The sequence below is a fragment of the Falco naumanni genome, chromosome 6 (genome assembly GCF_017639655.2).
Source record: "Falco naumanni isolate bFalNau1 chromosome 6, bFalNau1.pat, whole genome shotgun sequence".
NCBI lineage: Eukaryota > Metazoa > Chordata > Aves > Falconiformes > Falconidae > Falco > Falco naumanni.
This window is the reverse complement of record NC_054059.1, coordinates 76,301,772-76,329,444: the sequence shown is the minus strand read 5'-3', so window position 1 is coordinate 76,329,444 and position 27,673 is coordinate 76,301,772. Positions and strand designations below refer to the sequence as shown.

Below are 27,673 nucleotides of genomic sequence, written 5' to 3'. Positions count from 1 at the left end.
GAAATTAAATGTCAGCATAATCCAGTCTTAACCATGATACAATCCATAATTAAAGTCTGAACATTATAAACGAGAATATTAATGTTCCAATAATATTTTCATTCCTAATTTTTGGTAGATTGATAGGTCTTAAAACCTGTACTAAACAAATTATATAGTGTTGAATTGGTAAAGTTTCCTCTGATTTTCTTATTTCTTGATCCTGGGATTTAGAGTTGCACGCCATTAAAAATGCACTAAAGAAAGGTAGAAAAGAGTTTGTAGTTAATATATTCCCCATGTTCTTCACATTTGCACTGGGTTTGGCTTGGATGGAGTTAATTTTCTTCATCGCAGCCATTATGGCACCATGTTTTCTATACGTGATTACAACAGTGTTGATGAGACGCCGGTGTTTCAGCGATTGCTGAACAGCACTCACACAGCACTGGGGCTTTCTGTTTCTCATGCTGCCTCCCACCTTGGGGGGTATGGTAGGGGTGGGCAAGAGTTTGGACTGGGATGCAGCCAGGACAGCTGACTCAAACTGTCATATTCCATACCATAAAGCACCATGCTCTGCAGTGAAACTGGAGCAGGGGGAGCTTTTCCATGGTAGCCGTTGCTCAGAGACTGGCTGGGCACCACTCTGCTGACAGTCAGTGGCAAGTGATTGCCCTTCCACCCCTTGTTTTGGCCAGGTGACGGCAGGGGGGGAGCTTGTTGGTTGGGTTGGTTGGTTGGTTGATTATTGTGATGGTGGGTTGGTTTTTTGGGAGTATTTGAGGGGGGTGGTGTGTGTTGCAGGGGGGCGGTGTTTGGTTTTTTCCTTTCTTTCCTTCACTTATTGAAATGTCTTAATCTCAACTCACAGGTTTTTCCTTGCTTTTGCCCTTCTGATTTTCTCCCCCGTCTTGCTGAAGGGTGAGTGAGCAAGGAATTGTGTTGGGGTTTAACTGCCAGACAGGCGAACCCACCATAACATTCTACACTCTATATTCCATAAGAAATAGACCAATTAGCTACTTATCAAAATATTGAATAAATAGACCAATTGTTTTTAAAAAATAACATTTTAAAGAAAAAACCCACAGCTGGTCAACATTTGAGAACAGAAAAACTTAACAATTGGGAACCCTACAAAAACCGAGCAAGAAATATTATTGAGACATTATGCCTACCAAAAACATAGCTAACAGAGATGAAATCATCACAGTATTCTGAACCTGCAGGCAGTCAGATCAATGTATTATCCAGTTATGAATATGACACGCAGTAATACTTGTTCTGTGTGATTGTGCATTTCCCCCCGCTTGCCCGGACCACTCAGTGATCTCGGGGATCCCCGTTAGGCCGTGGCCTCTGTGTAACCAGTCGGGCAGTTAAGCGCCCCTTGACCGCGCCAGCAGCTCTCGCCTGGCTGAGGTGGAGCACGGCACTGACTGTACCAGAACCTTCTGTGGCCTGGCAGAGGTGGGGAATGAAAGCAGGGATAACCAGTCATCCCATGACAGCCTTGGAACATTCCTGACATGAATTGTAGCCCGAGTTGAACAGTACCATTGCCACTGGAAGTCTGAAAAATTTCCAACTCAGATTACAGCCAGGATGGAATTTTACAGATGACTAAAGCCAATCATCTCCAACCCTGTAAGAGCGGTCCTAAGTGAGACCCCCCCGAGCTCTCCTGGGCTGCAGCGGGCTGCAACCTGCATCTCCCTCGGTGGGAGTGGGAGTGGGATGCTGCTCAGAGCTCGCCAACCCCCAGGTCTGCAAAGTTAGGAGGACAGTGGCTGAAAGCTGATGACAGGAGCTGGGCTGATACCCCTGTTGCTCGAGGCTCAACCCTTCGCCTGTTGAGAAATGCCAAGGCACTCAACATGAGCATTTCACTGAACCCAAGGGGAGCTTTTAACAGGTGTACCTTGGTACTTTTATATACGTCCTGGTTTCGGCTAGGATAGAGTTAACTTACTTCTCAGTAGATGGTACAATGCTGCATTTGGATTTAATACAAGAATAATGTTGATAACACATCATTAATGTTTATTTTTAGTATAAATATTACTTAGCAAGACGACAAGGAATTTTCAGTTTCTCCAGTCCTTCCAGTAAGAAGGCAGGAGGGGTGCAAGAAGTTGGGAGGGGACACAACCATAACAGCTGACCTGAACTAGCCAAAGGGATATTCCATACCATAAAATATCACATTGAGTATGTAAACTGGGAGGAGCTGGCTGGCGCCTGTGGATTGCTGCTCAGGGACTGGCTGGGCATCGGTCAGCAGTGGTGAGCAATTGTATTGCAGATCACTTGGGTCTTTTTCTTTCCTTTTGTCTTTTATTCCTCTCCCTCTCTCTCCCCATTTAATTACAGTTGTTGTTATTTTAATTTATATTATTTTATTTTATTTCTATTATTAAATTGTTCTTACCTCAACCCATGAGCTTTAGCTTTTTTCCGAATCTCCTCCCAACACCTCAGGGGGGTGGGACAGGCAGTCAGCAAGCAGCTGCTTAGCTGCCAGCTGGGGTTAAACTACAACAATATACCTACATCTTTATACATTTACCTCTTTGTGTCAGTGTGCATGTGAATTGATTTAGATACCCCATCTATAATTAAGTTACTGTTGTGATTGCAGTAAATCCTATTGATTACCTTCGTAAATGTCAAATTAGTCAATGATTAATTGCTGCTAAAATCTTGTGATCCACCTTAAAATATCCACCTTAAACTCTGAATAAACAAACCTTAAACAACCTTTAGACATAAACCACTGCAGAAGTCTGAGACTAAAATGGGACCCAGCTGCACCTAAGCTCTATCAGGTGTTTAGAAAGCAAGGGGGTCTTCTCTGAAACTTGTGACTCAATATGAGGGTCTCCCTTACCCTTCTGCATCTTCAGTCCCTAAATTATTCTAGCTCGATTCTAACCCGACCTTCCTTTGTATGTTTCATCTATGTAATAAGTAATAGAGTGAACCTTGCATTAAGCTTTGTGACGTCATGCTCCCACAAATTCATAGTAAAACCATATTTTGCGAATACCTTTGATTCTTTAAGCAATCTAAACCATTCATTCGTTACATTGTGCCATTATATCAAAACCCCCAAGTATAACACAAAAAAGGTGGTAATTAAGGCAGCATTTTACATAAAACTGAAGACTGCATCTTTGTGAACTCTCCTAATTACATTCCGTGTGTTCCAAACTATAAGAACATATGACAGGCCGATATCATTAATGGCATACAACATCAGTAAAACATTAAAACATCTTCAACCTGATCAAGTTGCTCAGAGCCCTGTCCAACCTGACCTTCAATGTTTCCAGGGATGGGGATATCTACCATCTCTCTGGGCAACCTGTTCTAGTGTTTCACCACCTTCATCATAAAAAATTTCTTCCTTGTATCTAGTCTTTATAAAAATAGTATGTTACAATAAAGTAGACAAATACTTAGATATCCTTAGATCACAGCTCGTAGTGATCAGTTGTCAAAATTCTGTTAAAAATACATTAAAGTAACGAAGAGTTAAGAAAAATTTAAGGGCAGTGAAAAGCAGTGATAATAAAAAAAGTGTGTTAACATATCACTGACTTTATAACAGCAATACTTTTCCTATTTTTGCTACAAACCCCAACAAATTTGTACAATGAAATTATTATACTATTGCACTTAGGGAAACTGAAAGATCTGAGGAAATGGTAGTAATGACACAGTGCATAGGCAGATGAATGTTTACCAGCTGCTGAATGATAACATGCTTACTGTACATGTGTGAGAACCTAGAAAACTAAGAAAAACTTGATTGCTACTCAATATAAACATCAATATGTATGTTGATTAAAAAGAAGCACAAAAGTTTGGTTGTAATAAGGAAAATGAGCCCTTGTAATGACTCCATATTTTGAAATGCGTATCTTTTCTTTTGCCTTTTTAAGGGTAAGATGTTAAAGCGTAGCTGGGAAATTCTGAAATATTTCAAAAATATCGCTCACATAGTACGATTTTAACTAAGTGCCAACACATGAAGCAAGTTGCTTTGATTTTCCGTTCTACTAACACCACAGAAAAAGTAAATAACCTTTCAGACAAGGTGTGACACATGCTCTTATCATATGCTTCATCTTCCTCATTTAACATATAACCTTACTAACCAAAACCCAAATCAAGAACCTGAAAAGACAGAGCAGGCTTTGCTGAAGATCCACTGGATAATTATAGTTTCTACCACAGGTTGGAAATGTAACTTACTTTTATTATCTAGCTGAGCTCTGTATTTACTAAATCCTTTTAGCCGTACTCTCTGGCCCAGAAGATCAAGGAACTCTTCAAAAGCTGGTCCTGCCATCTCATTGTTATACATTTCTTCCTCTGTGCTTTGACCTGCTTTGCAGTAAAGGATGCCAATCTTATGTTGAAAGCTCAGCTGAAAAAAGGAAAAAAAAAAAAAAGGAAAAATTACAGAAGCAAAGGAAAGTCAATATTACAACAAATATTAACAATTAAAAGTTAACACTGTTATAACCCCTGGCAGAAGTTATATGAAAGTGAAAAAGTAAGTATTCTGATTTTGGAAATTAAGTCGCTGCAGAAAGGAGGAAGAAAAAAAAAAAGAAAAAACCCACTCAACAACTATCTTGAAAGAAAACTGGATTGTCACTATCTAAACACAGATAAAAGCAGTACATGACCACTTTCAACTGAGTTATTAGAAAAGCACACTCTAATTCATGTTACAGTATAAGAACTTTAACTGGCAATTTTTGTATAACTCTCTTCTTTCTCAGATTCAAAACAAGGTGAGCTTACTTCCCCATATTTCTACTCTTTAAAGATCAGTGTGGTTCAGTTAAAACAGGCCCTGAGAACAGTAATTTGTTACATGTAACCTTTTGCCCTCCCCATAAAATCATCCAGTATTAAAAATTATTCCCCATTTTCAAAAATATACTTCAAGCTAGAAATCAGATTGCAGTTAGTTTTGTTAAACAAAGTTGCAGTTCTAAAACACTAAAAGAGATAAATTGCTTCTACTAAAAAAAGTATAAAAACTATAAAAAAGTGAAGTATAAAAAGAAATGATGACTTCTTGAGCAAAGTATTGTCTTGTTTTCTTAGGTTTTATGCATACTTAAGATGACAAACAGTAAACTTCCATGTGAATGGATTAGTCTTACTTTTCTTAACTGACACCTTTTAGAGCGCCACAAACTGACAGAGACCATCCATCACACCTGCTTCCCTTAAGACATTTATCTGTATTCATGACTCAAATCAACTCTCCAGCCATAGACTTCTCTTAATCAAACTTCAGGATTCATGTCTAAAAGGTTTGCTGTGCAAAGACTGTATATGTTCCTATTAGACCAGAGGTGACAAGAACAGTCTGCTTCACCTTGGTCATACATATGTAACGCACAGACTGCTGTGTTCAGTACATTGTAAAACTCAAACCCATAAATGTGCTAGTCCACTGTTGTTTTACCACAATTTTGAGGGAAAGTTATAAGACAGGAATACTAAAAGCTAAAGTCAAAACATACATACATGAAAGAGGAAAGTGTTTCAAAAATATCATTCCAGACTTCAAATAATCCCAAACCTTCCCTCTTCAATAAATGCTGCGTTTCTCCATTCCAAGTGGAGACTTCTATACAAGGCAGTTGCCAACAGTCAATTAAAAAAAAAAAAAAAAGAAAAAAAAAATCCATTCCCCAAATCTTCATCACCCCTGGAGAAATAAAAGCTTTCACTGTGCTTTTACTAAGTCTTCTGTGTTTTCATGACCCTACTGCTTTTTTAAGGCAATTCAAGATTTAACTTGACAGCATTCTTGATATAACTATTTACGTTCATACACAACCAACACCAAAAAAATTAGTGCCCAAGATGTCCATGTTCATAAAGATTTCTGAAGGCCATAGGCAGGATCATTGACATGAAGAATGCCCCAAAGGTAAATGTATTAAAAATGAAGTAACAGGGAAATGCTAGACCATTAAAGCCTACAGCAAAACACTTCAGAACACCAACCGGGCCTGGAGTTCTTTTCTTATTATGAAGTTAAGCCTACCAGTGGGACAATTCTCATTTTCACTAATACAAACAGCCCAACTCCGTGATTTCAGCAGATCTGTATTCATGGCAATGCACACTACAGAATGTGGTCTACTGGAGCAGAAAATCGGCAGCACAGCAGGAATAAGAGCAATGTATGACGGCAGCCCTCCTGACCCCTGGTAAGCCCCAGTCCCTCCTCTCCCTTTGGTATAACTGCTTTATGTAGGGGAGAGCCCTTGTGGAACATCCTCCGGCAGGAGGCCACTGACCAGGGAGCATTCAGGCACAAACAGGCTCAGGAAGGACAGGGATGAGGAACGGTGCTGCACAAGGGTTTCACCTGGGCAGCACAGAACACAGAATTAGGAACTGTGGCAGTTTGATGTGGAATGGGAAGGATGACCGTCCGAAATAAAAGGAGATTCTGGGTTATGGATGCACTGTAGGAGCTGCCTGAGCCAGACTGCTGAACTCGAGCAGGGCAGGGTTAAGACACCAGCCTGCTCTTGTCATTCCCTTTTGACTGGCATTAGGTACTATCCACCCAAAGTGCTTCCTCGTCTGACCCCTGTTTTGAAGCCCGGAGAAAGTTAGGTGTTTAGCAAAAGGTTCCAGATCGCACACTGGTGACTACTTTACTCAGTGGAAAGCTAGCATGAACATTTCACAAAGGAAACTGGAAGAGAACTGTTCATATAAACATTAGATTTCAGGAAGCAGTACTATTTCTTGACACTTCCCAGCAGAGACTTAGAGTGATGGTGAGCACAGTGCCATCTCTATCCCAGCTCCGCATCAAATAGTTTAGCTTAAACCACAGGGAATTTAAGTTAATTTCCTTGACTTCACACTAGAACGGAGGAGTGAAGTTAAATGCTAACTGAGCCACCAACAATAGGGGCAACAACTAACAGTAAAGAAGCACCTGGGCAAAACATACAGTCGAGAAATATGCAGTCACACTCCTTCATTCTTTCTGAGGACACCAGTCATTCCCGAATTTGTTCATGAATATCATTATCATTCCAAACAAGAGTGAAGTACACCTCTGTCTTCCAGAACAACCTACCCAGCTCTTGGTTTAAACACTGTCCTAGGAGACACTGAAGACAAGGATCTATAACTCCCAAGCCCAAGGAAGAAATTAATACTGGGGTTCACTTCATGGTCAAATACTGTAATCACTAGGCAATTATGTACAAATTTGATTCTACCAGTACCACTATTCCTAAACAAAGCAGCAGCTGCAAGCTCATGTGCAGTCTGAACCTCCTACCTGTGTGCTAGAAGCACTCAAGGCTATGAAATTAGAAGAATTAAGCAAAAGAACTCTCACACCAAGATCGTGGGGACTGTGCAGAAGCAGAAATCGAGGTACTTCTAGAACATCGATGCCTAAGAAAGAAGTAACTAAGTGAGCTTTAGCAGGCTCTTCTTATGTAGTACATTTGACAGGCAAAAAACCTCTACCAGAATATTTAAAACTGATAAAGTCTGCCAGTTTTTAAACAGTACCGCATGCTTATTTAAGTCTTTTAAAGTAAATATTTGCAGACATAGTTCCGATTTCATGATTTCTAAAATAAGACATCTTACATTCAATGTAACACTGAGAACAATTTAATAATGTGCCATCAGAAAACAGTTTCTAAACCCAGTGAGCTACTTGGGTATATGATGGGTATTAAAGGCACACAGCAGTCCTTCCTGACTCAAAATGACTATGTTCTAGTCAGAACCGCGCACTGAATCTTGGCATCTTGTTGTCTTCCTGCACAGTTTAGATTCTCTATCATCCAAAAACTAGTTGACTTTCCTCGTGTACAGATTTTAGAAGTTTTCTGGCAAGGAACCTCAAGAGATGCCACTGAATAGCCACTAAGTATCACTGCAATCAAAGCTCCTAATTATTTGGGGGTTTTTGTAAACTTCAGCCTTTGGCCTAGAGAGAAATGAACATTCCCAGGGGGATATGAGGAGAACAAAAAAACATATATACAAGAAGAAATTGGGAGAGGGATGTAGGGGGTAATTAGAGAGCGGTAAAAATAAATAAAATAAAATCTTGTTCAGGTTAAAGATAAATTGTTTACTTGTCTCGTAAATTTACAGCCACACCTAATGCTGATCATCATATGCCAGAATAAATTAGGAAAATGCAGATTCTTTAGCTATATATTCAAATTAGGTCAACCATCCAATTTGCATCTACTTTCTACTGTCATTTTAGAGACAAGTTTTAGCCACATATTTCCTCCATAAGCCATACTAGATTTTGCTGAAAACTGTGAAACTGGTAGAAAATGAAATCAAAACACTGAAACTGCCTTCAGTCTGCTGAGGGACGATACAAATATTTAATGCACCATTACGCAAAATGAATATTATTCTGGTGACGGTATTAATCCTCTAGATCATGATTCATATTTTTAAATTCACGACAGTTCAGCCAGTCGTCACCCTCAGTTACCAAGGATAACTCTTTTTATATTTTCTTGATTAGTAAACTGAAAGCATCAAGTTCATAAGAGGATTAAAGGCATAAATGGATCTCATGCCGGTTCCATGCACAGCTTTCTGTGTTCAAGTAATTACCTCATAACAAGCAACACATAAGATACATTAATACTACATTTCATCAGGTGACAGCCCATTTCACAACAGGACTGAATTTTCAGGACTGATCACCCAAAACAAAGAGAAGTGCTATGTAACACTGTGTCCTAAAAATAGGTGTTGATGATTAAAGAATTACTTTGGTCAGTTCAATGAAGAACCTCCATTTCCAAATTTTGGAAAATATTTATAGCGAGTTTGGGAAATATTCAGGTCAGATCAAATAAACTGATACTCTGTATTGCCTAGAACATACTGCCTCTTCTGAACAGTGAATATTAGTTACTAGATTAACTTAAGCTCACTCTGGGGTTCAGACAGGAAAGAAGGAGACCAACAGTACATCAGGAACACTTAAGATTCAGAACTGAGTGCTTCTGGTTTTTCTTTATTGTTTTACCAGAAGAACTGACAAACTCAGGAGAAAATAAGAACATTTGGCAAAATGAATTTTCAATTAAAAGTCCTCCACAAAGACTACAGTGAACGAAAGTGGTAAAATATACATACAAAACTAGCTTAACAATCCACCCAAAAAAGCAATTCTCTTCCTGTCTACATTTACGTGGTTTTGAGCAATTGTTACAGCCACAAAAGATGACAGAAGAATTATGGTAGACACTACCAATGCTAGAAGCAATCGCTACATTTGAAACTGAATTAGCATTAAAAAATCGATTATACCACCATCATAATCAACTGGATTCACCAGCTGACTCAAGTTCAAAAGATTAGATACTAACTTTTGCCTAGAAAGTGCAATATTCACTTTAAATGAACATTTTTTAAAAACATGGTTTTAAAAATTGGTTTGAAAGCCATTACATTACATTACAAGCCCGTGCTTCAAAAAATATTCAGAAGCTACAAATTTAATCACTAGCTTTGAATAAAGCAGATTCACTTTACTGAACCAAATAAGCCTCAGCATTTTCTCTTCAAATTGAAGCCATATGAATATTTCATTGCCATGTAGTTAACTCATTAGTCTCAATCACAATTCCAGTTGTTTGACCCCAGAAGCATTCTATTCTAGTAAGACTACTTCATGTTAATCAGAAAATGTTGCTGTAAAAAACAATCAAAAATTTTCGATGTTGAGAGTTAATATGTTACATCCTTTTGACTCCCTACCTATACACAATTATAATAAGATGTTAGATGTATTTTTATTTGCATTCAGCATTTGTAAAAATTAAAGGGCAAATGCAGATTGTGAAAATCACTTCCTACTGATGTTAAAAGTTTAGTTATCATCTTTCTCTTACTCACTCATCTAAAGAGAATCTCCATAGACAGTTTTTTCTCTAAGCTGCAAGTATTTTAAGAACAATCTTCTTAGAAAAGCAAACCTCATTTTTTCAATGAAAATACACAAGTATCTCTAAAACTAAGAAAGTGAATGGTTTGCATTACAGATCCATTTTTATTAACATTGCCTGTGAAATACTTAAGATTTTTATTTTTTTAAATGAATAGTCTTTAAAAGAAAAGTCATGTGCTACATACCCCTTGTTCATCCAGTTTAAGCAGCTGTTCAGGTACTTTGGGTGAGTTGGAAGCCTGTCTCAGGCACTGAATGCTCAGCTCTGGTATTACATACTCCAGTACCTCTTTGAGAGGCAGACCTCTTGCTGTGCCATGCCGAGCAGTGGATGGTATAGCATCTTCTAAAATTGCTCCTCTAAGTGTAGTAAGCTGCAGTAAAGGTAAAACACACAAAACATTTCAAGTTCTAACACGGCAATGACTTTTAAGAATATAAACTTCAGGTTTCAGCAAAAGCATGGAAGAAAGAATGTGAAGGAAAAGATCTTTATTTTTAATTTTTTTTAGCCAGTAAAAACTTTACTACACAACTTTTAAAAAGGAGACAGGTTCTCATGGTCTCAGTGACAAATATATTTTTTGTTCAAAGAAATTCACTGATTATTCTATTAATTTATTCTAATTCCTAGAAATTTTACTTTTTTTGGGGGGAAACAGTAGAAAAACTAAAATTTGATCATTTTAATGCCATACTGTTCTAGCAGACACAGTAGTTGAATGCAAGGTGGACAAGTGAGGTAAGCCACCACCTTCATTTAAGCCATCCACCTATTTTTTAAACCATGATGCTTTATCTTCATTAGATTTGGCAAAAAAGAGAGTAATTTCTTAGAAGTGAGTCAGCTGAATCACCTCTCCACACATATATACAGAGATGCCCAATTTTTGGCAACAAAAGAAAAACCTGACCTAAAAAAACCCTTATATATATGTTTCTGTATCTGTTTGCAAAAGCACGTGAGCCCAGAGATATCAGGAGGTCTCGCTAACACTTCTTTGTGCCCTAATCACAATAAAAAGCTATAGCCTTAAGGATTATGAAAACTCATAGTTACTTGCTACAATAATAACATTCTGTATTTTTATACAAATCAAAGCCAGTTCCTGTGATCAAGAAATTAGTTTGCAAGAGATACTAATGTGCTTGAAGTAGAAGTTGAGTTGTGTCCTACAACAATCACAAGTGAGCTGGTCTTCCAAATCAATTATTTTTACCAACATTTGATTATTCCTTCCTGTATGTAGAAGTATATAATAATATCACACAGAAAAAAAAAAAAAAGAAATCATTTTGAAACAAAACACAGAACTACAAATAAGTCATAGTACTAGCTTTCATATTTTCCCCCTTCTTTTTCACCTACATTTCTTAATCTTTTATTTCTATCATTAGAAACTTAACATCAAGCAGCTTGATCCAAGCTTATCTTCAGCTTTGTTCTTAAGATCTGTCCCCTTGCTTGGCTCTTACAGTTCCTTCCAGCCAACTCACCTACTTTTGGGTGTCTGCTCGAAAAGAGAAAAATTCTATGCAGTACAGAAGACAAAAACTTTGTTCCAGGAGTAACTACATTTACTAACAGTACAAGAAACCTCCCTTTCCCAGTAACAGATTTACTTTGAAAGTTAGCAATGTATCCACAGACAAGCAACTAGCATCCTAAGCTCTTAAGTTAATTTTTCCATTCCCTTGCAGAATTACTGAAAGAACATTACCTCACTTGTCCTGAAAACTATACGATAGTTGAACTGAGATCCTTCTTTTTCCTTTGCATCTTCAACCTTTTCCCTCCGGATGCTGACTGCTACAGGTCCGAGATTTTCATCTATTCCAAAGTAGTTCTGATGCTCTTTTGCACAAGAGTGAACGAAAAGAGAAGAGAATAATAAAGTGTGACTCTCCTAGAAAACGTTTACCAAATTTTATTAAAAATTTCTGCAGCTAGACAAAAAATATTACTTTAAATTGAGCTATGAGATCAATGAATACATTGGCTTTTGATCTTCTGAACTGCACAGTAAGTACATAAATCACAAAATACTAATTCTGATAAGTAGAATGGTCCCTCATATCATATAACTCAAATTACTGCAACTGCTGTTACTACGAAATAACTTTTTTTTGCATTTTTTGTTACTATGAAATCATTTTGCTTGATGCTGTAAGAAAGTACTCTGGAGAAACTATACATAAAGTCTTCAACAAAAGCTAACAGTCTTTAAAAAAATGAGGTGCTATGTAGCTTTCTTCATTTCATTCAATTAATTCTTATTCCCGTTTAAAGCTTCATATTCAAAGTAGCAACTCATTTTTAATAAGTGAAAAGTGAGGTTAGTAATCCTTCAGTCGTTGATGAATAGTTAAATTCATCCGTGAGCCAACTGGCCCAGTCTGGGAGAGCAAAGCGCTACTGACAGAAGAGAAAGATCAAGTCAGAGACCATTTAAGCAGACTAGACACACTCAAGTCCATGGGACCAAACAGGATACACGTTGAGGGAACCAGCCGATGTCGCTGTAAAGCCACCCTTTATCACCTTTGACAGGTCACAGTAAGTAGTTACACCCACCTTTAAAAAGGGCAAGAAAGAGAGTCTGGGAAGCTATAGACTTCTCACCATAAACCTTAGTTCCCAGGGAGATTAAGGGACAAATTCTCATGGAAGACATTTCCAGGCACACGAAGGACAAAAACATGCTTGGAAACAGCCTGCATAGATTTACCAAATGCAAATCATGCATGACCAACTCGGTTACTTTCTACAATGAGATGACTGGCTTTATGGATGCGGAAGGAGCAATGAATGTCGCCTACTTGTATTTTAGCAAAACTTTTTACACAATCTGCTACAGTGTCCATGTAGCTAAACTGAAAAGACATGGTTTGGACATGCAAATTACAAGGTGGACACAAACTGGCTGGACAGCTGGCCTCAAAGGACTGTGATCAGTAATACAAATTCTAATCAGTGGCCAGTTACTAAAATGTTTATCAAAAGTTGACAGTGGGGCTGTTATTAATTTATTTTTTTAATTATCTAAATGGTAGAATGGAACACACCCTCAACAAGTTCGTGTACGTAACCAAACTCAAGGAGAGCATTCAGGTATTGGTGGTTAGGGTGGTAGCTGAGTGCAATAAATGAAGGGCAATAACTGGCAGGATTTTAACAAAGGAGTAGTATGTGCATTGGGCAGATAGTGAGATGCACAAACCTTGCAGTATTTTACAAAAGGCGGTTAACTCATCCGCACAGGCCGAGTCCTTTAGCATAGGGTGTCCGTGCCTCACTGCCCACTCTCCCCTTCCTCGGGATGCTGAGATGGGACAGCTGAGCTGCATGTGAAGCAGCTCCTAAAACACCCAAGTTTTCAACCTGACCTGTAAAACCAAACTCTCCTTTTGGCAATCTAAAAAAATGGACTGACAAAAGCCTTGTGAAGACCAACACAGCCCTATATCTGGACCAGAGCAAGCTCATTCAACAGCACAGGCTGGGGACCAACTGCCTCAGGAGCAGCCCTGTGGAAAAGGACTGGGGACCCTGGTGAGCAACAGGCTGCAGCCAGCAGAACCCCCTGCAGAGATGAAGGCCAACCACACTCTGGGCTGCACTAGCAAGAGCATGCCAGCAGGTCAGGAGAAGACATTATGCCTCTCCATTTGGCACCTTTGAGACCACGTAAGGAGTGGTGTCCAGTTTTGGACAGAGTGGGACAAGGTCAGCAGACAACTACCAAGACAATCAGGGGGCTGGAGCATATAGCAGATAAGGAGAAGCCGAAGGAGGTGGGCTTGTGCAGCCTGGAGAAGAGCAGGTTATGGGGGGAAATAACTACAGGACACCACTAGCTGATGGGCTTTATAGGGAAAGAAGAGCCAGACTCTTCTCCAAGGTACAGAAAGGAGAAGAAGCGACCACCGCAAGATGCAGCCCCTCACTGAGGGGAATCAAACACAGGAACTGGCTGCCAGGAGAATTTGTGAAATCTCCATCCACAGAGATGGTCAAAAGCTAAAGGGGAATAGGTTCTGAGCAACCTGTTCAGGACCTGCCTTTAAAGGCAGCTTTAAACAGGGAATTAGACTGGATGACCTCCAGAAATGTCTTCCAGTCCAATCTATGCTGTAATTCCTTATTTTAAATAGCAATGAAGAAATACACTAATTTCTCCTTTTAAGATTGCCTGGATTAAATAACACTTTGCTAGCATTTTTGAGCTACTTTGAAACATTTTTTTTTAATAATGTATTTATAGACATGTGTAAAGAAGTTTTTGCAAAATGTCTTTCACTGCAAAGTCATCCATATTCCCAGAATGGGTACAAAAAAGAAAAAGTTACATCTACATAAATGACAGCCTTATTTGTCAAATCAAATCAAGTTTAAATTAAGCTTCCAGTAGCCTTTCAAAAATCTATCTATAAAGTATGTTTGTGGTTACAGTCCATTTCCCAGTGGAGAGAAAATGAGTAGCAGCACATTACAACTAGCACCGTTTATTTTGGAAGGAACACCTGGGATCAAAGGGGCACAGACAGTAAATTATTCGCTCATGCTCATCAACTACATTCCTTCCCCAGCCTAAGCATTCTACTTGCATGGATAAATTATATCTCATGGATTTCCCAGTGTTAAATTAAAACTTTGAGCTTCGATAGGCAAATTTATCAAATGGAACAGGATTTTACAGGGCGAGGGAGGGAGCGAGATGGTGGAGGATGAGAGATGGGTTGGTGGGGGGACAGGACGGGACAGATTCAGAGGCCAAACACTTTCAACAACATAAAAACTCCCCACAGCTGCATATTCAGGCTTTGACAAAAGGTAAACTTCTGAGTTAGGGTTTCTATAGCCTTCCATTTTGATGTAAATCTGGAAAAGGGTATTACACAGTTACTAGATTTCTTGGCTGCAGTTTCAGGGAGCAGAAAAATGCAAGGTTGGCATATATCTGCTTATTTCTTGTACAATAGGAAAGACACAAAACCAAAGATGTTATATATGTACCTTCATAGATAAAGCAGTTTCAAGAACGGGAATTAAAGAAGCTGAATTAAAGAATAGCATGACATTACTGCTATTCTGGGATTTGGGGAAAACATTTTTAATTCAAGGCGCGCTTTTCTAAAAATTTCATAAAGTGCAAACTCATTAAGGTCATTTAAATGTATTTATGCTGATTTTAAAGTATCAACTCGAGAGAAAATAAGAAAATAAGTGCCATTTTCTAGCTGTTTAAAAGAGAGATGGCAAAATATTCCTTATTTTTTACTTTTTCGTTTTGAGAAATAATTGCCAACTTTTCTTCTAATACAAAAGTCTTACTTACACAAAACTAAGTTAATACCAAAAGCTTGCTAAGCCTGTACATTTCTTCTAGGACATTTTGTCATTGTTGTATCAGCAGACAGATACAACAATATACTAAGAAACAGTTGCAAGCATCCCTCAAATAACAAACATGGTAGTCAAGTCTCAAGGTATTATGAGGATAATTGCACAAGGGGAAAAGGACACATAAATAATAATAAAAGCATATTTCAATTATACTTTGCAAAGATCAACAGACTTTTTTTTTTCCATTCTCATCCCCTTTTATCCCACAAAAATATAGTTCACTAAAGGACACCATTAATGAATCAAAACCATGAGATAAAATAAAATATTCTAGCTTTTACAAATCTTAACTGAAAACTGAGAAGATATTTTCCATAAACATTAACATATTTTACATCAGTCATGTGGGATTTGATTTTAACAATAGTTACAAAGCTTATAAATATGCAGTATAAAACTACAGCTCATTTCAGAAGACACTGAATTCCAAATCTCTCATTTCTTGAAAGGGAATGGAATAATTAGTGCTACACATGCCAGGGTGTTTCTTCCATGCATCTTAAAACAGAAATAAAACTTGTACGCTGACAAGTGCCAATTATAAAACTGTGAACTAAATCAAATATTCAGAAAGTTATTTCTTTTTCATAGATATCTTGCAAAGACAAAGAAAATCAATGGCATTACATATGTCTCTATATACAAGTGACGACCGTTTGCTAAATTTTTATTTCATCCTTCCACAATTATTTTGCTAAATTCAACTGCGCTATTAAATCTACAATTCAATGAACAATCAGCTAGGAGAGCTCACTGTCATGAAAGCATGAAGTAAGACTCACTATGCATATAAATGTCACTGTTTCTTATATGGGAGATCAGCACAGCAGCAAGACATTTTGGTGTCCAACGTAAAATGCCTGCTTCATTTCCTCTATCCACAATAAACTTTGCTTAAGTGAGAACCGTGTTCAGCTGCAAGTAATATGGAGATCCCTTACACACCTGATCCCTTGAGATAACAGCTATTGAAAATAAAGTTTTTAGTTCCATCACCGCGTTTGCCCTGACTTGCTATCAGTCTCATAAGAGCCACCCGACACAGATTTCTCTCATGCAGCTTCTGTTACAGCTCTACAGAAAGATAATGTGGAACTGGGCATGGCTTATATATCATTGTAAAGGTGAGAGGGTAACAATTTCTTACTGCATGTTAAATGCATCACATCGTATTTACTTTTGAAGGACTCTACCTACAGAACAAATAGGAACAAGGGCAGTAACAATTCAAGTTTCCTAGTATTATACTATGGGGGATAAAATTCTCAGATACTATTTCTTAACTTTTTAATACTATAGCAATATAAACATACTTTACTTTTAGGCAAGAGATCACATATACATAATACCAGAACAGAAGTTAATTACAACTAATTACACTCACATCAGCTTCCCAGAAAGGTCATTAGGTTTGTTTATAGTATATTTTTATTTTTGAGTACTCTGTATTTTCTTTTTTCATCTCTCTGAATTTTTCTTCACAAAAAACAGTCAGCACTTCAGAACCTGTAACTCATCCATGACAAAAGCATTTCACAAACAAGTCTTCTTTCATTTGACTTAATCTTTCTATTTTTTTAATTTCCTATCCTGCCACCACCTTTGTCCATTGACAATCTTCCTTTTATTTCCATCCATGCCAACCCTTTCTCCTCTCTGCCCCTCAAAAAATATGCCACCCTTCTGTGACCATTTCCCTTCGTTCTCTTCCACTCTGACTCCCTCAACACTACTTGATCCTTTACAATCCACCCAGCTTAAGAGCCATTGTGAACCTCTGAATTTACTCCCTGCTCCATCCCTAGCTCTGGGTCTTTTTCTTCCTTTTTCATGACAGATCCAGATTATTTTCTTCCTTGCATTTTGAATACAGTGGGTTTAGAGCCACTATGCCCTAGGTGTCTACTGTATTGTGAAAACAAGCGCTGTGTTGGATTCTTTTTTGAGTCCCTTGTGAAGGGTGACAGGAGGAAGGAGTACAGTCCAGGAGTACAGTACAGTGCTTATTTCCTGCTGTTCAAATACAGTTTGAAAGCCCAGCAAGCATGATTTCATGAAGACTCAAGCAGTAACAAACAGTCTTTTAAGGACAGGAGCAGGGTGGGGTTTTGCTTTTCTTTTAATAACAGCAAAAAGACTGAGCTGTAATTCATAACACAGAAAGGACAGAGATAGGTATTCTGGGGTTGTCCCCACAAAAGCAGAAACTTCACACAGATTGCAGAACGCAGTACTGAATACAGACACCTAAAGTAGACCGCAAACTGGAAAGGGTTTGTCTGAATAACAAATTTCTGAACTACTCTGCTGAAAAGAGTACTCTGGCACTTTGCGGTATGAACATATCCTAAAAAATAGGGTAAAAGGCTAGAAGAAAGGCATAAAACACCTCCCTTTATGCTGAAAAACTAAGCACTATCAGAAGTTCTCTGCTTAAGGAGTATGTATATACGTACATACAGTATGAAAGGCTCCAAGAGATACTTGAAGACAGCAGAATCTAGAAAGCGGTAGTCAGAATCCTCAATGCTAAAACCTCTTTTGGAGGCACATTTTAGGAAATAATGATTTCTACTCTGGACATCAGTATTTCCAATGCATTTACTGGATAAAAATGTCGTCTTTTCTTCCTGCCCACCAAGAAAATTAGTTTACATACTAATTTAAATGACCCCCTACTGAATGAACTTACACAAGTATTTCATAACTTTATACCTAACCCACTGGGTGTTGAATATCCCTCTGGGAGAGTAAAAATAACAGCCTTAATTGTAGTAAAGAGTTTCAGGATGCCCTGTAATACACTAGGACTCTCTATACAGAAGAAGGAAAAAAAATGCTTTACTAAGCAACTTAAATCTAATCCATTCATATCTCAGAACAGCTGCATTAGAAGAATTTACCTTTTCCATAGAAGAACTTGCGGTAATAATATGCTCCAAGATCAATGTGTTCTATGATGTAACGCTTCACCTTCTCTCTGTGAATAGACTGGTTTTCTCTTGGTACTTCTAGTACTGAAACACCAGCGTTTGTGCAATGGGAACTCAGAGAGGACTCAAAGGAACAACTTTCACCTGAAGAAAAAGACGCTGAATTTGCCCTAGAAAGTGCAATCCGTCTATCTCCTTCACCACCAGTTTCGTTCCTGAAGTAAGGGCAGCTCAATACTAAATCATTGCTTTTCCCATCACCCTCATCAGCATCTAAATTCTCTTTTGAATTGAGGTCCTCTTTGCTTCCCAAAGGAGATTCACAGTTTCCTGTTTGGCCTGCTGGCATCTGAGTTTGTGATGCAGCTGACGCCCCAGTGGTTATATTTTTTCTTTTTCCTACATTTACTCTGGTAGCCATTGCTTCATTTATGTTAAACAAAACGCTCTGAACATCATAATGTGCAAAACATTTCTGACAGTTCCAAGAACGAACGTTTCTGTCAAGTCTATCATCCAGATCAGATGAAAACTTAAAAGTTTCATGTTCACTTTTAACTGTTCGCAATTTTCTAAATAGAGATGTTTCTACTGCTTCTGATTTTAGTCTCCTCTTAAAAGATTTCTCCCTGTCTCGACCAATAAGTAGGGCACTATCCATATAATCCAAGCCAGAAATCCTGACAAATTCTCCCCTGGAAATCTGTGCAGCAGCATGTAGACTTGGAGAAACTGTAGGATCACAGTGGAAAAACTCAGAAAATCCAAACGGAGCAAGGGTTTTATGTTCAAAATTTTCCACTCGGTATCCTCTTAACATTGCAAAAAAATTTTCTCCAGACAAGCCTTGTCTATCAATCGAAGAGGTACTGCCATATTCTCTATGAAGAGCTGCTCCAGTATTGGGATTAACAGCATTCTGGTCTAAGACATCTTCAGCATCAATATCACTTATTGTTACATCACTGTTGCTTCTTTGCCTTATGGGATGAAGTCCCCTTTGAGGGGAATGAACAAAAAGATCACCAATGGAATATTTTCCCTCTGTAAATTCCAATTCTAGCTCTTCTTGCTGTCCGTCACTTTGGTCGTTTTGTCCATTTGGAAGTACTGAGCCAACACCTTCATAACTGGTTGGAGGTCTGTTTTCCCAAGCAGCTTTACTCAGCTCTTTAGAGCAATCTTTTTTAGGAGGCCATTCAGATACCCTTGCTCGAACACCCATTTTAGGCATAGCTGGTGTACCGTTTGTTTGATTATTTTCAGTTTTGCTAGATGCACTTGAAGAAACAGGAGGACCCATGCTACCGTTCAAAGCTTTAAGTTTTCTAGCAAAATAATCATCAGATTGCATGCTTCTTGAAGACTCCCTGAACTTTGAGGAAGTTCTGCTAATTTTGTGCTTATCTTCTTGCAAAGACCTTTGATCACTCATGTCCAGTCAGTGGGATGGGAACCACTATTATTGCATAAATGTACTGTTACTTTTGTTATTACATTGTCTTTTATGGGCCAATGAACCGCAATATAAAAATACAGTTACAGTCTTCCCAGACGCGCAAGCAAAAACCTCAGTATACCATTATTGTACAACTTCTGTCGGGAAAGCAATCTTAAAAGATTTCCTTCAGTTCAGATGCATCCAGTTCAGTATTAATCCAGACAAATTTCTTTTATCTGTTCATAAAAAAAAAAAAAAAAAGTGTATTAAAACGTTTATAGTCAATAACAGTAACCTTCCAATGTTGCTTGTATATACACAACACTCTAGAAACTGGAACTAATGAGACTTGCTTTGTATGGTTTTCTATCCTCTGCCTCCTTAAAACCCAGCAACTGCAATAATCCCAGTTTCCCGTACGATGCCCACAGGATACGAGCAATTTGAACCTGCCTATCTCTCATGGGCTAACCAGTACACACACAGTGAATAGCAGAAGAGATTCTGCAAGCAGCATAGCCATATACAATGCCCTCCGCATGTCCTTCAGTGCTGACAGCAACTTAGGTGCCCAGCCTCTGTCTAATCACCGGTGTCTTTTACATAATGTGAAAGAACATAGCTACCTCTAAGACACCATTTTCAAGTTTGCTTAAAACTGGCTAATACACACAGGAGTTATTGGGGCAAGACTGGTAGAAAATATAAGTAAAATACATGAAATAGATAGGAGCTTAGACAAAGAAAAGTGTTTTGCCCCATTTAAAAGAATAAAAATAAGTATTATCTTCACTACTAATTCAATGAATAAATGTATTTCACTTTCCCCCCCCACTGCCTCTCTCCCCAAAGGGAGATTTACTTACATTCCTTTATCTGGAGTGCAAACTATTATTTAGCTGTATAAAACAGTTATAGTTGTTTCTGTTACATTATATTCCTCTGGTTGGAAACCTAGACGGTTAACTCAGTTACAGGGCTTAACACATCTGTTGTCTTCCACAAATAAGAAAAGATAGTAGCCCTATTGATAAGTGTTAATTTTATTACAAAATTGGGATTATTAAGATATAAAAATATTCTTCAATGACTTTAATGGTCTTAAGAATGACTATGACTCATGCTGTGAAGATTCATTTGCAGGCAGAGCCCATCCTTTAACCTACTGCATAAAAGCAGGCCACAATGAGAGAGACAAGACAGCATGTTAGGTACCTTTTTTCATCTTTTGTTCCTTGAACAAAAATGCCAACATAATGATCTTTTAAGATGCTGTAAATAAGCATAATATGTATTTACCAGAGTTTTTTTAAAAAAAGGTCAGGTCAAATTAGCCCGGAATATGAATTCTCCTCTTATTTCAGTGAAGATATGAGGTGGCAAGAACTCAAAAGATATGTGGGGGTTTTTCCCCCTACATTTAACGCCATAAAAATTTTCACAAAAAAAAAAACCCAAACAAATCACAAAACTGTGAGGCAGGGGGGGAAAGAAATAATATAAATTAAAACTTAACAGATTTTTTCTGCTTGTCAGAAATCAAAACCAAATTTGTGTTTGATACAGTGAACTTTAGGACTCTTCTATTGTATCGTAATGGGTTAATAAACAGAAGATAAGAGTAGCATCATGATTGACATGGTTTATACGTGTTACTACCAATGGATAACAATAACAATACATCATTGCAGCTTACTTTCACTACATACAAATTTCTCAGAACTACTGTTTAATGGCAATGATGTCAATTAAAACAAAGTTTCTGGTTTCTTACAGGAGTCCAAAAGATTGTTTAAACAACTGATGTGTTCAGGGAAACAGTATTTCAAGAGTGGCATGTAGGATTTTTAAACATTGACTTATGAAAATAAAGCACAAAAAGGAAAATATCAGTCATAGAATCGTAGAACGGTTTGGGTTGGAAGGGACCTTAAAGATCATCTAGTTCTGACTCCCCTGCCACAGGCAGGGACACCTTCCACTCGAGCAGGTTGCTCACAGCCCCGTCCAGCCTGGCCTTGAGCACTTCAGGCTTCTTTGGGTAATCTGTTCCAGTGCCTCTCCACATTCAGAGTAAAGAACTTCCTCCCAATAGCTAATCTAAATCTACCTTCTTTTACTTTAAAACCATTGGCTCTTGCCCTATCTATACAGGCCCCACAAAGAATTCTGTCCCCGTCTTTCTTATCAGCCCCCTTTAGGTACTGGCAGGCAGCTATAAGGTGTCCCCAGAGCAGTCTCATCTCCTGGGCAAACAATCCCAACTCTCTCAGCCTGTCCTCATACGGGAGGTGCTCTGATCCATCTCTGTGGCCCTCCTCTGGACTCAATCTCACAGGCCCATGTCCTCCTTATGTTGGTGGCCCCAGAGCAGGAACACAGTGCTCCAGGTGGGGTCTTATGAGCGTGGAGTAGATGGACAGAACCACCACCCTTGCCCTGCCAGCCGTGCTTCTGATGCAGCCCAGAATGCCAGCGGCTTGCTGAGCTGTGAGTGCACGCTGCCAGGTCGTATTCAGTTTTTTAACCACCAACACCCTCAAGTCCTTCTCCAGGAATATTGACATATCTCTTAAGATATGTCAATATGCTTAATATTTTGGGGGCACAAGTAATATTACAAAGGTGAGATACAAGAAAACTTCCGTGGGATACACATAACAAGAACAGCTGACACCTTTTTTATCATCTCTTCAGAGTGTTCTTTATACAATTGTAGGAGTGTGAGAAATCTTTGCCAAATAAAAACACTAAAGGAAAACTAAACTATTCCAGAATCACCTTTTCTGTTTCTGCATTAATATAAAATAGTGAGAACACAGAAAGGTCAGTTTCACATATGGGGAAAGATATTTGACTTCTTATTGAAGATTAATTCAATTTTTATTGAAATTACGGTGAATTACATCTTCTAGCCTTCTTGCCTTTTCCTACATAAAAGCCATTCATAGAAGTCATTAGTATACGTATTTTAAAAAAAAATAAATAAAAAGTAATCTCTTACAGAATGGGAAAATACATGTAAGGTCAGAAAAGGCTACCCTGCAAAAATTCCATTCTTCCCTTGCATTAACCCTTTTTCTGTTATAAGCATTTGCGCAAAAGCAGTGAATTGGATCAGGAACATAAACCAGGTCAAAATTAAATCGGGGATGAGGTGGTGAGAGGCAGAAGGAAAGAGAAACAAAGGGACACTACCACCCAATTTATTTTCAGTCCAAACCCAAAACATGATTTACTGTTCGGTCTCACAAACAGCTGTATTTGTGGAAGGCAGGCAGGAGAGATCCTGAAAGCCACAGGAAAGTAAGACTTGTTGTGGTGGTGGTGGTGGTGGCAGCTTAAATACTTGATGAAGTATGGCCGGAGTATCGTATCATAAAACAAAAGGTACCTTGAAAAGGTACTATTTAAAAAGAGAATTATTTTTCTTTACGCTATAAAGCTGCTATGACAGAAGACCAAAGAAATGCCTGTTTTGGAACCGTAGATTGACTTTTTATTGGAAAATATTGGAAGATGTGGCACAGTATATTTAAGGTATACTAGTAGATATTTTTAAAAAATCTGAAGTTGGCCTAGTCCTGTAAATTCCTGTAACTCAGTACAACAGCACGTTTTGGTTTAAAACTGACCTATGCTGATGGATAGCACTATATTCTCCTGTATTTGTTGTTCTTTAAGGTTTTTCTCTCTCCATAGGAAGAATTTAGCAAGTCACAAACTTTCCCCTATAGATGGTAACGCTATTTATTATAAACCGATTTTGTTTGCTGAATTTAATAAACTGTTACTTCCACAAAGACTGTGTCAATATGACCGAGCACCCTTCTCTTCACACCCGTACAGTCCTTTTGCTCGAGTTCTTCACCTCTCTCTTTTCATGTCATCCTAGCATTTAAGAATGGAATCACTGACAGATATGGCCAGAAAAGAAAAGCTGGATTCCTCCCCCGCCGTTGTGCTCCTACCAACCCTTCCCGCTAAGACTGCTGGATGTTATGCAAATAACTTAAGTTCCTTCCACACAGCTACAAAGACTTCCTTCTGAGCTCAATACAGCAGCTGGTTTGTTAGTTACAGTTACAGTTCTTTAACGTGGAATGATTCCAAGATTCCTGGCGACCTGGATACATGCCGACCAATGTTCCTGTGCCAGCAGCAGAGCAATGAATAAGAACTGTACTATTGGACTACCCTGTCAAAAGGAGGCTGTTTGGTAACGCTGCCTCATGTCAGCCTTGATAGATGGAAATGAATTATTTAAGAAGTCTTTCTGTGATCATTTTGTTGATCAAGACTTTGGAAATCTGCCCCTATTATTATGTAATGTTATCATCCTAAAAAGAATGCATAATTTGGATGAAAGCATTAATCTCTACTATTTATCAAGATGACAATTCTATAAACCGTGACTCTCAAGCTCTACTAATCTTGAAAAAATGGGAAGTGCAATTTGATAAAATAGGAGTATAGGCAGGAATAATATGCCAAAAGCTGAAGATCAGACATTTAATTTACATTCAATTGATTCTACACAGCGTTTTCTGTGTGCTCAGAGTCAGGTTAGCTTCCACTCTTCAAAGAACCACGTAGTAGGGTAGGTAGTAGTAGCATTATGTATTTTGCCAGTATAGCAGAGTAGCAGTTACACAATGGCTACTTTATGGAAATCCAAGCCTTGCAAGAAAAATCTGCCTTCAGGCCCGTACTTTTAAGTGTAATGAAAAAGAACAGTACAAAAGAGAAATGAGCACGGTTGATAAGCTGCCTGTGTTTTCACATGTTCTGGACCAGATAACCCACTTAAATCTGTCACGAGGTATCATTTCCTAAAACTAAAGCTGCCACTAGAAAAAAGGAAGCAATTAAAAAAAAATATGCACAAAAGTTTCTTAATGCAAGTTCAAACTTGTTTCAGTTTGCTTATTTTTAAAAACAGACTACATAAACCAATGTTTTTACATTTATATATTTTCAGTGTATTTATTAACAGCATTTATTTCTTAAAGATCCTAAATCAGAACAATCCAGTTTTCAGAAGCAAAATGAAGGTTATGCCTGGTTTTTAAGCCATGCTACTTTACTTATCCATGTGTCCAAGCCAGAACATTCTGGTCACACTGAACTCTGATAATCATATTAAATGACAGTTGATTATGATGTCAACACGGGAGAATTATTACTGCAGATAGGAGTATGGAAGACGAAAATGAGTTCTATGTGCAGTTGTTTTCATGCAAATGTCTTTAGGAAACCATGATATTTAAGCATAATTGTCTTTAAATGGAGTATCTCTTTCAAAGTTTTCCATGAGGCACAGTGAATATTAAAGGATAACACTAACTATAATTGAGCCAGTTATTCGGATTGCAGCTGTGGAAAATGGATTGGAAATAATACAATGAACAAATTATGAGCACAGCTCATAAAAAAAATGGTTCAGATTATTGTACATCAAATTTACAATTAAAGCTATAACTACTACAGTATAAATGGTTACCTCTAGTATGCATATTTCAGATACTTGATTAATATGCAGACATAGACAAGAGGTAGAAGGATGGGAAGCCCATTATTTGACTAATGGAAATACATATGAGCTGCTGTGTAGTCAGTATTTGTTGCACGCTTCCTTAGTTGTGCTGTATTTCTTCACATTTAGTCTTTGCTTGTGAGAGAAATGCAAAAGTAGAAACTGAAAAGAACCCTCTGTTGAAATGACGTAGTCATAGAACTGTATCTACAGAATAATCCACCAACAATCATAGCTTTGCTGATTTGGGGGTTGTGGGGAAGGGGTTATGAGTGACAACAGCCTACATGTTCTCAGTGCTGGTGCAAGACCATCACAGTCCTTACCAAAACAGTGGAACTGCGCTAGTCTGGCTCTCGTGCAAGACTTGGGGTAAAAAAAAAAATATAAAAAAAATACTGTTTGTTCAAATACAGTTCCCTTCTCCAACAAGGAAAATGGCACATACATGTAAATATTGAGACAGAGATGCAATGTGAAATTTTGGAGCAATGGATCTTTAGACTAGAACTTTGAATTCCGCAGGTGTTAAGTGTTACTCAGCTAAAGGCATTTTATTTTTAACAAAGAGAGACTCCAATCATACAATCATAACTGCTCTTCTTCATTCACAGGCTGAGAAAAAACTCCTCATCATCTACAGGAATAATTGTATAATATCTAACAGTTAAAAACAGACCCCTCAAAAACAGACTTGTGTCTGTCAGAATCACGCCACCTGTCATCTTGGCTTTTTCAGGGAAAATAATTTAATAAGTCATACCTTCCAACTACTACAAATACAAAACTCACTACTATTAGTTGTTTGTGGTTGGGTTGTTTTTTTTAATATAATACAGCCGCCATTTATTAAAAAGAACTTAAAAAGCAGTTACAAAAAATATACATTCTTTGGCATATATTATACCATTATATGCTCATATATATACCATATATATACTGGCATATATACTCATTATACCAAAGAATACCTATCACAAAGTCCTAGCAGCTTCTCTTTAGCATACCTTCTATTACTTCCCCTGAAGAGTCGCCCCTACAAATGGTATCTCAATTCATGTTTTGTTTCATTTAAAAACGCTGTTTAAGTTTTTCATAAAGCAACTTAGGTTATCTCTCAGTGAATATCAGTGTTTTATAAAGAGCTATTACTGACTATAGCATTACTGTCACTGATTTTAAACTTTGTTAGAAATCACCTTCTGTTACTGAAAAATATGTTTAGATAAGTTTGTGACTGTTTTAGCACTGTATTTTCTTAGACTATTAATACCCATATTCTATCGTTCCATTAACACAAGTTTTGACGCTGAGATACATTAAGGCTAATTCAATTTCCAGAATAAACTGGATATCTTCCTATTCTTACAGTTCTATTATAAACAGTTCAATTATGCAGCCTATGCAGAGTTTAACTACAAAAATGGAATTGAAGTTATATCTTGTTCGGGTTGAGCCATGTAAAGTAGCAGAGTGAAATCACAATTATTTTGAAATCAATGGCAAAACCACCCCCACTGACACGCAGACTGAGAATCTTTCATCTGTACTCTTCCAATTCAGTTCAGTCATTTAAAACCGGAAATCATGGAACCCAACAAAATACAGTAAAGCCTACCACATAATGTAATTAATGAGATAAAAAAGAAGCCCCTTAACATGAAATTCTTAGACCAGTTTTTCCAGGGAAAGGTTGAAAAAACATCTGCAAGCACTGACTGCTTATGTCACTTATATGACAGAGAAGGGGCAGGGGAGGGGAAAGGGACCAAACTCCCCATAGTTTATTATTAACCAATACTAATTTTTAGCAGTCTTTACCAGTTGCAAATAGAAGCTATGTATATGTCAGTCAAGCTCTTGTATCAGTGAAAATTTTAAACAAACAGAATCAAAACTGTCTTTGTCTCCTTTCATTCTTCCATTCATGAATCTAGGTGTCAAAGGGCAGGATAACATAAACAAACCCTACTGACTGAGCATTAAGTGATCTGTTTTCTACAGGGAGCCTAAAATGACATCCAGAACATAATTTACATGCATGCACATTATCTCTTCAGGACAGAATGATGTATGGCAGACTAGATGACTCCAAGACATCTCCCTACTTCAAAGTATTTAGATGTACTTATCTCTGTGCCTTCAACATTTCATAGTAATTGCGATTTCCTTGTAAATGTATTTATCCTTAAAATACCCTTAATACAGAACTTTAATCCCAGTTTCATCTTTGAGAATGAGAAATCTTCAACACATAATGGTACAGGTATGTCATCAACAAGATTCATGCAAAGAAGTATGATAAAATCAGCAGATAAACACAAGTAGATTTTGTATAATACTTTCTATATCCAATGCAGTTCAA

General features: G+C 37.8%; 1 protein-coding gene across 7 annotated transcripts in view; it reads right to left on the bottom strand.

Annotated features, from left to right (window-relative positions):
* Nucleotides 1–27,673, bottom strand: part of SIPA1L2 (signal induced proliferation associated 1 like 2) — a 151,112-nt gene that overhangs the window by 67,760 nt on the left and 55,679 nt on the right. For all 7 annotated transcript variants that reach the window (XM_040598689.1, XM_040598692.1, XM_040598697.1 and 4 more), the window contains exons 3-6: nt 18,302–20,008; nt 11,713–11,846; nt 10,177–10,365; nt 4,243–4,417 (exon numbers count right to left, since the gene is read on the bottom strand). In XM_040598689.1, coding sequence (XP_040454623.1) covers nt 4,243–4,417; nt 10,177–10,365; nt 11,713–11,846; nt 18,302–19,766 — 1,963 coding nt within the window. In that variant the 5' untranslated portion in view covers nt 19,767–20,008. The remainder of the gene's footprint in view (nt 1–4,242; nt 4,418–10,176; nt 10,366–11,712; nt 11,847–18,301; nt 20,009–27,673) is intronic.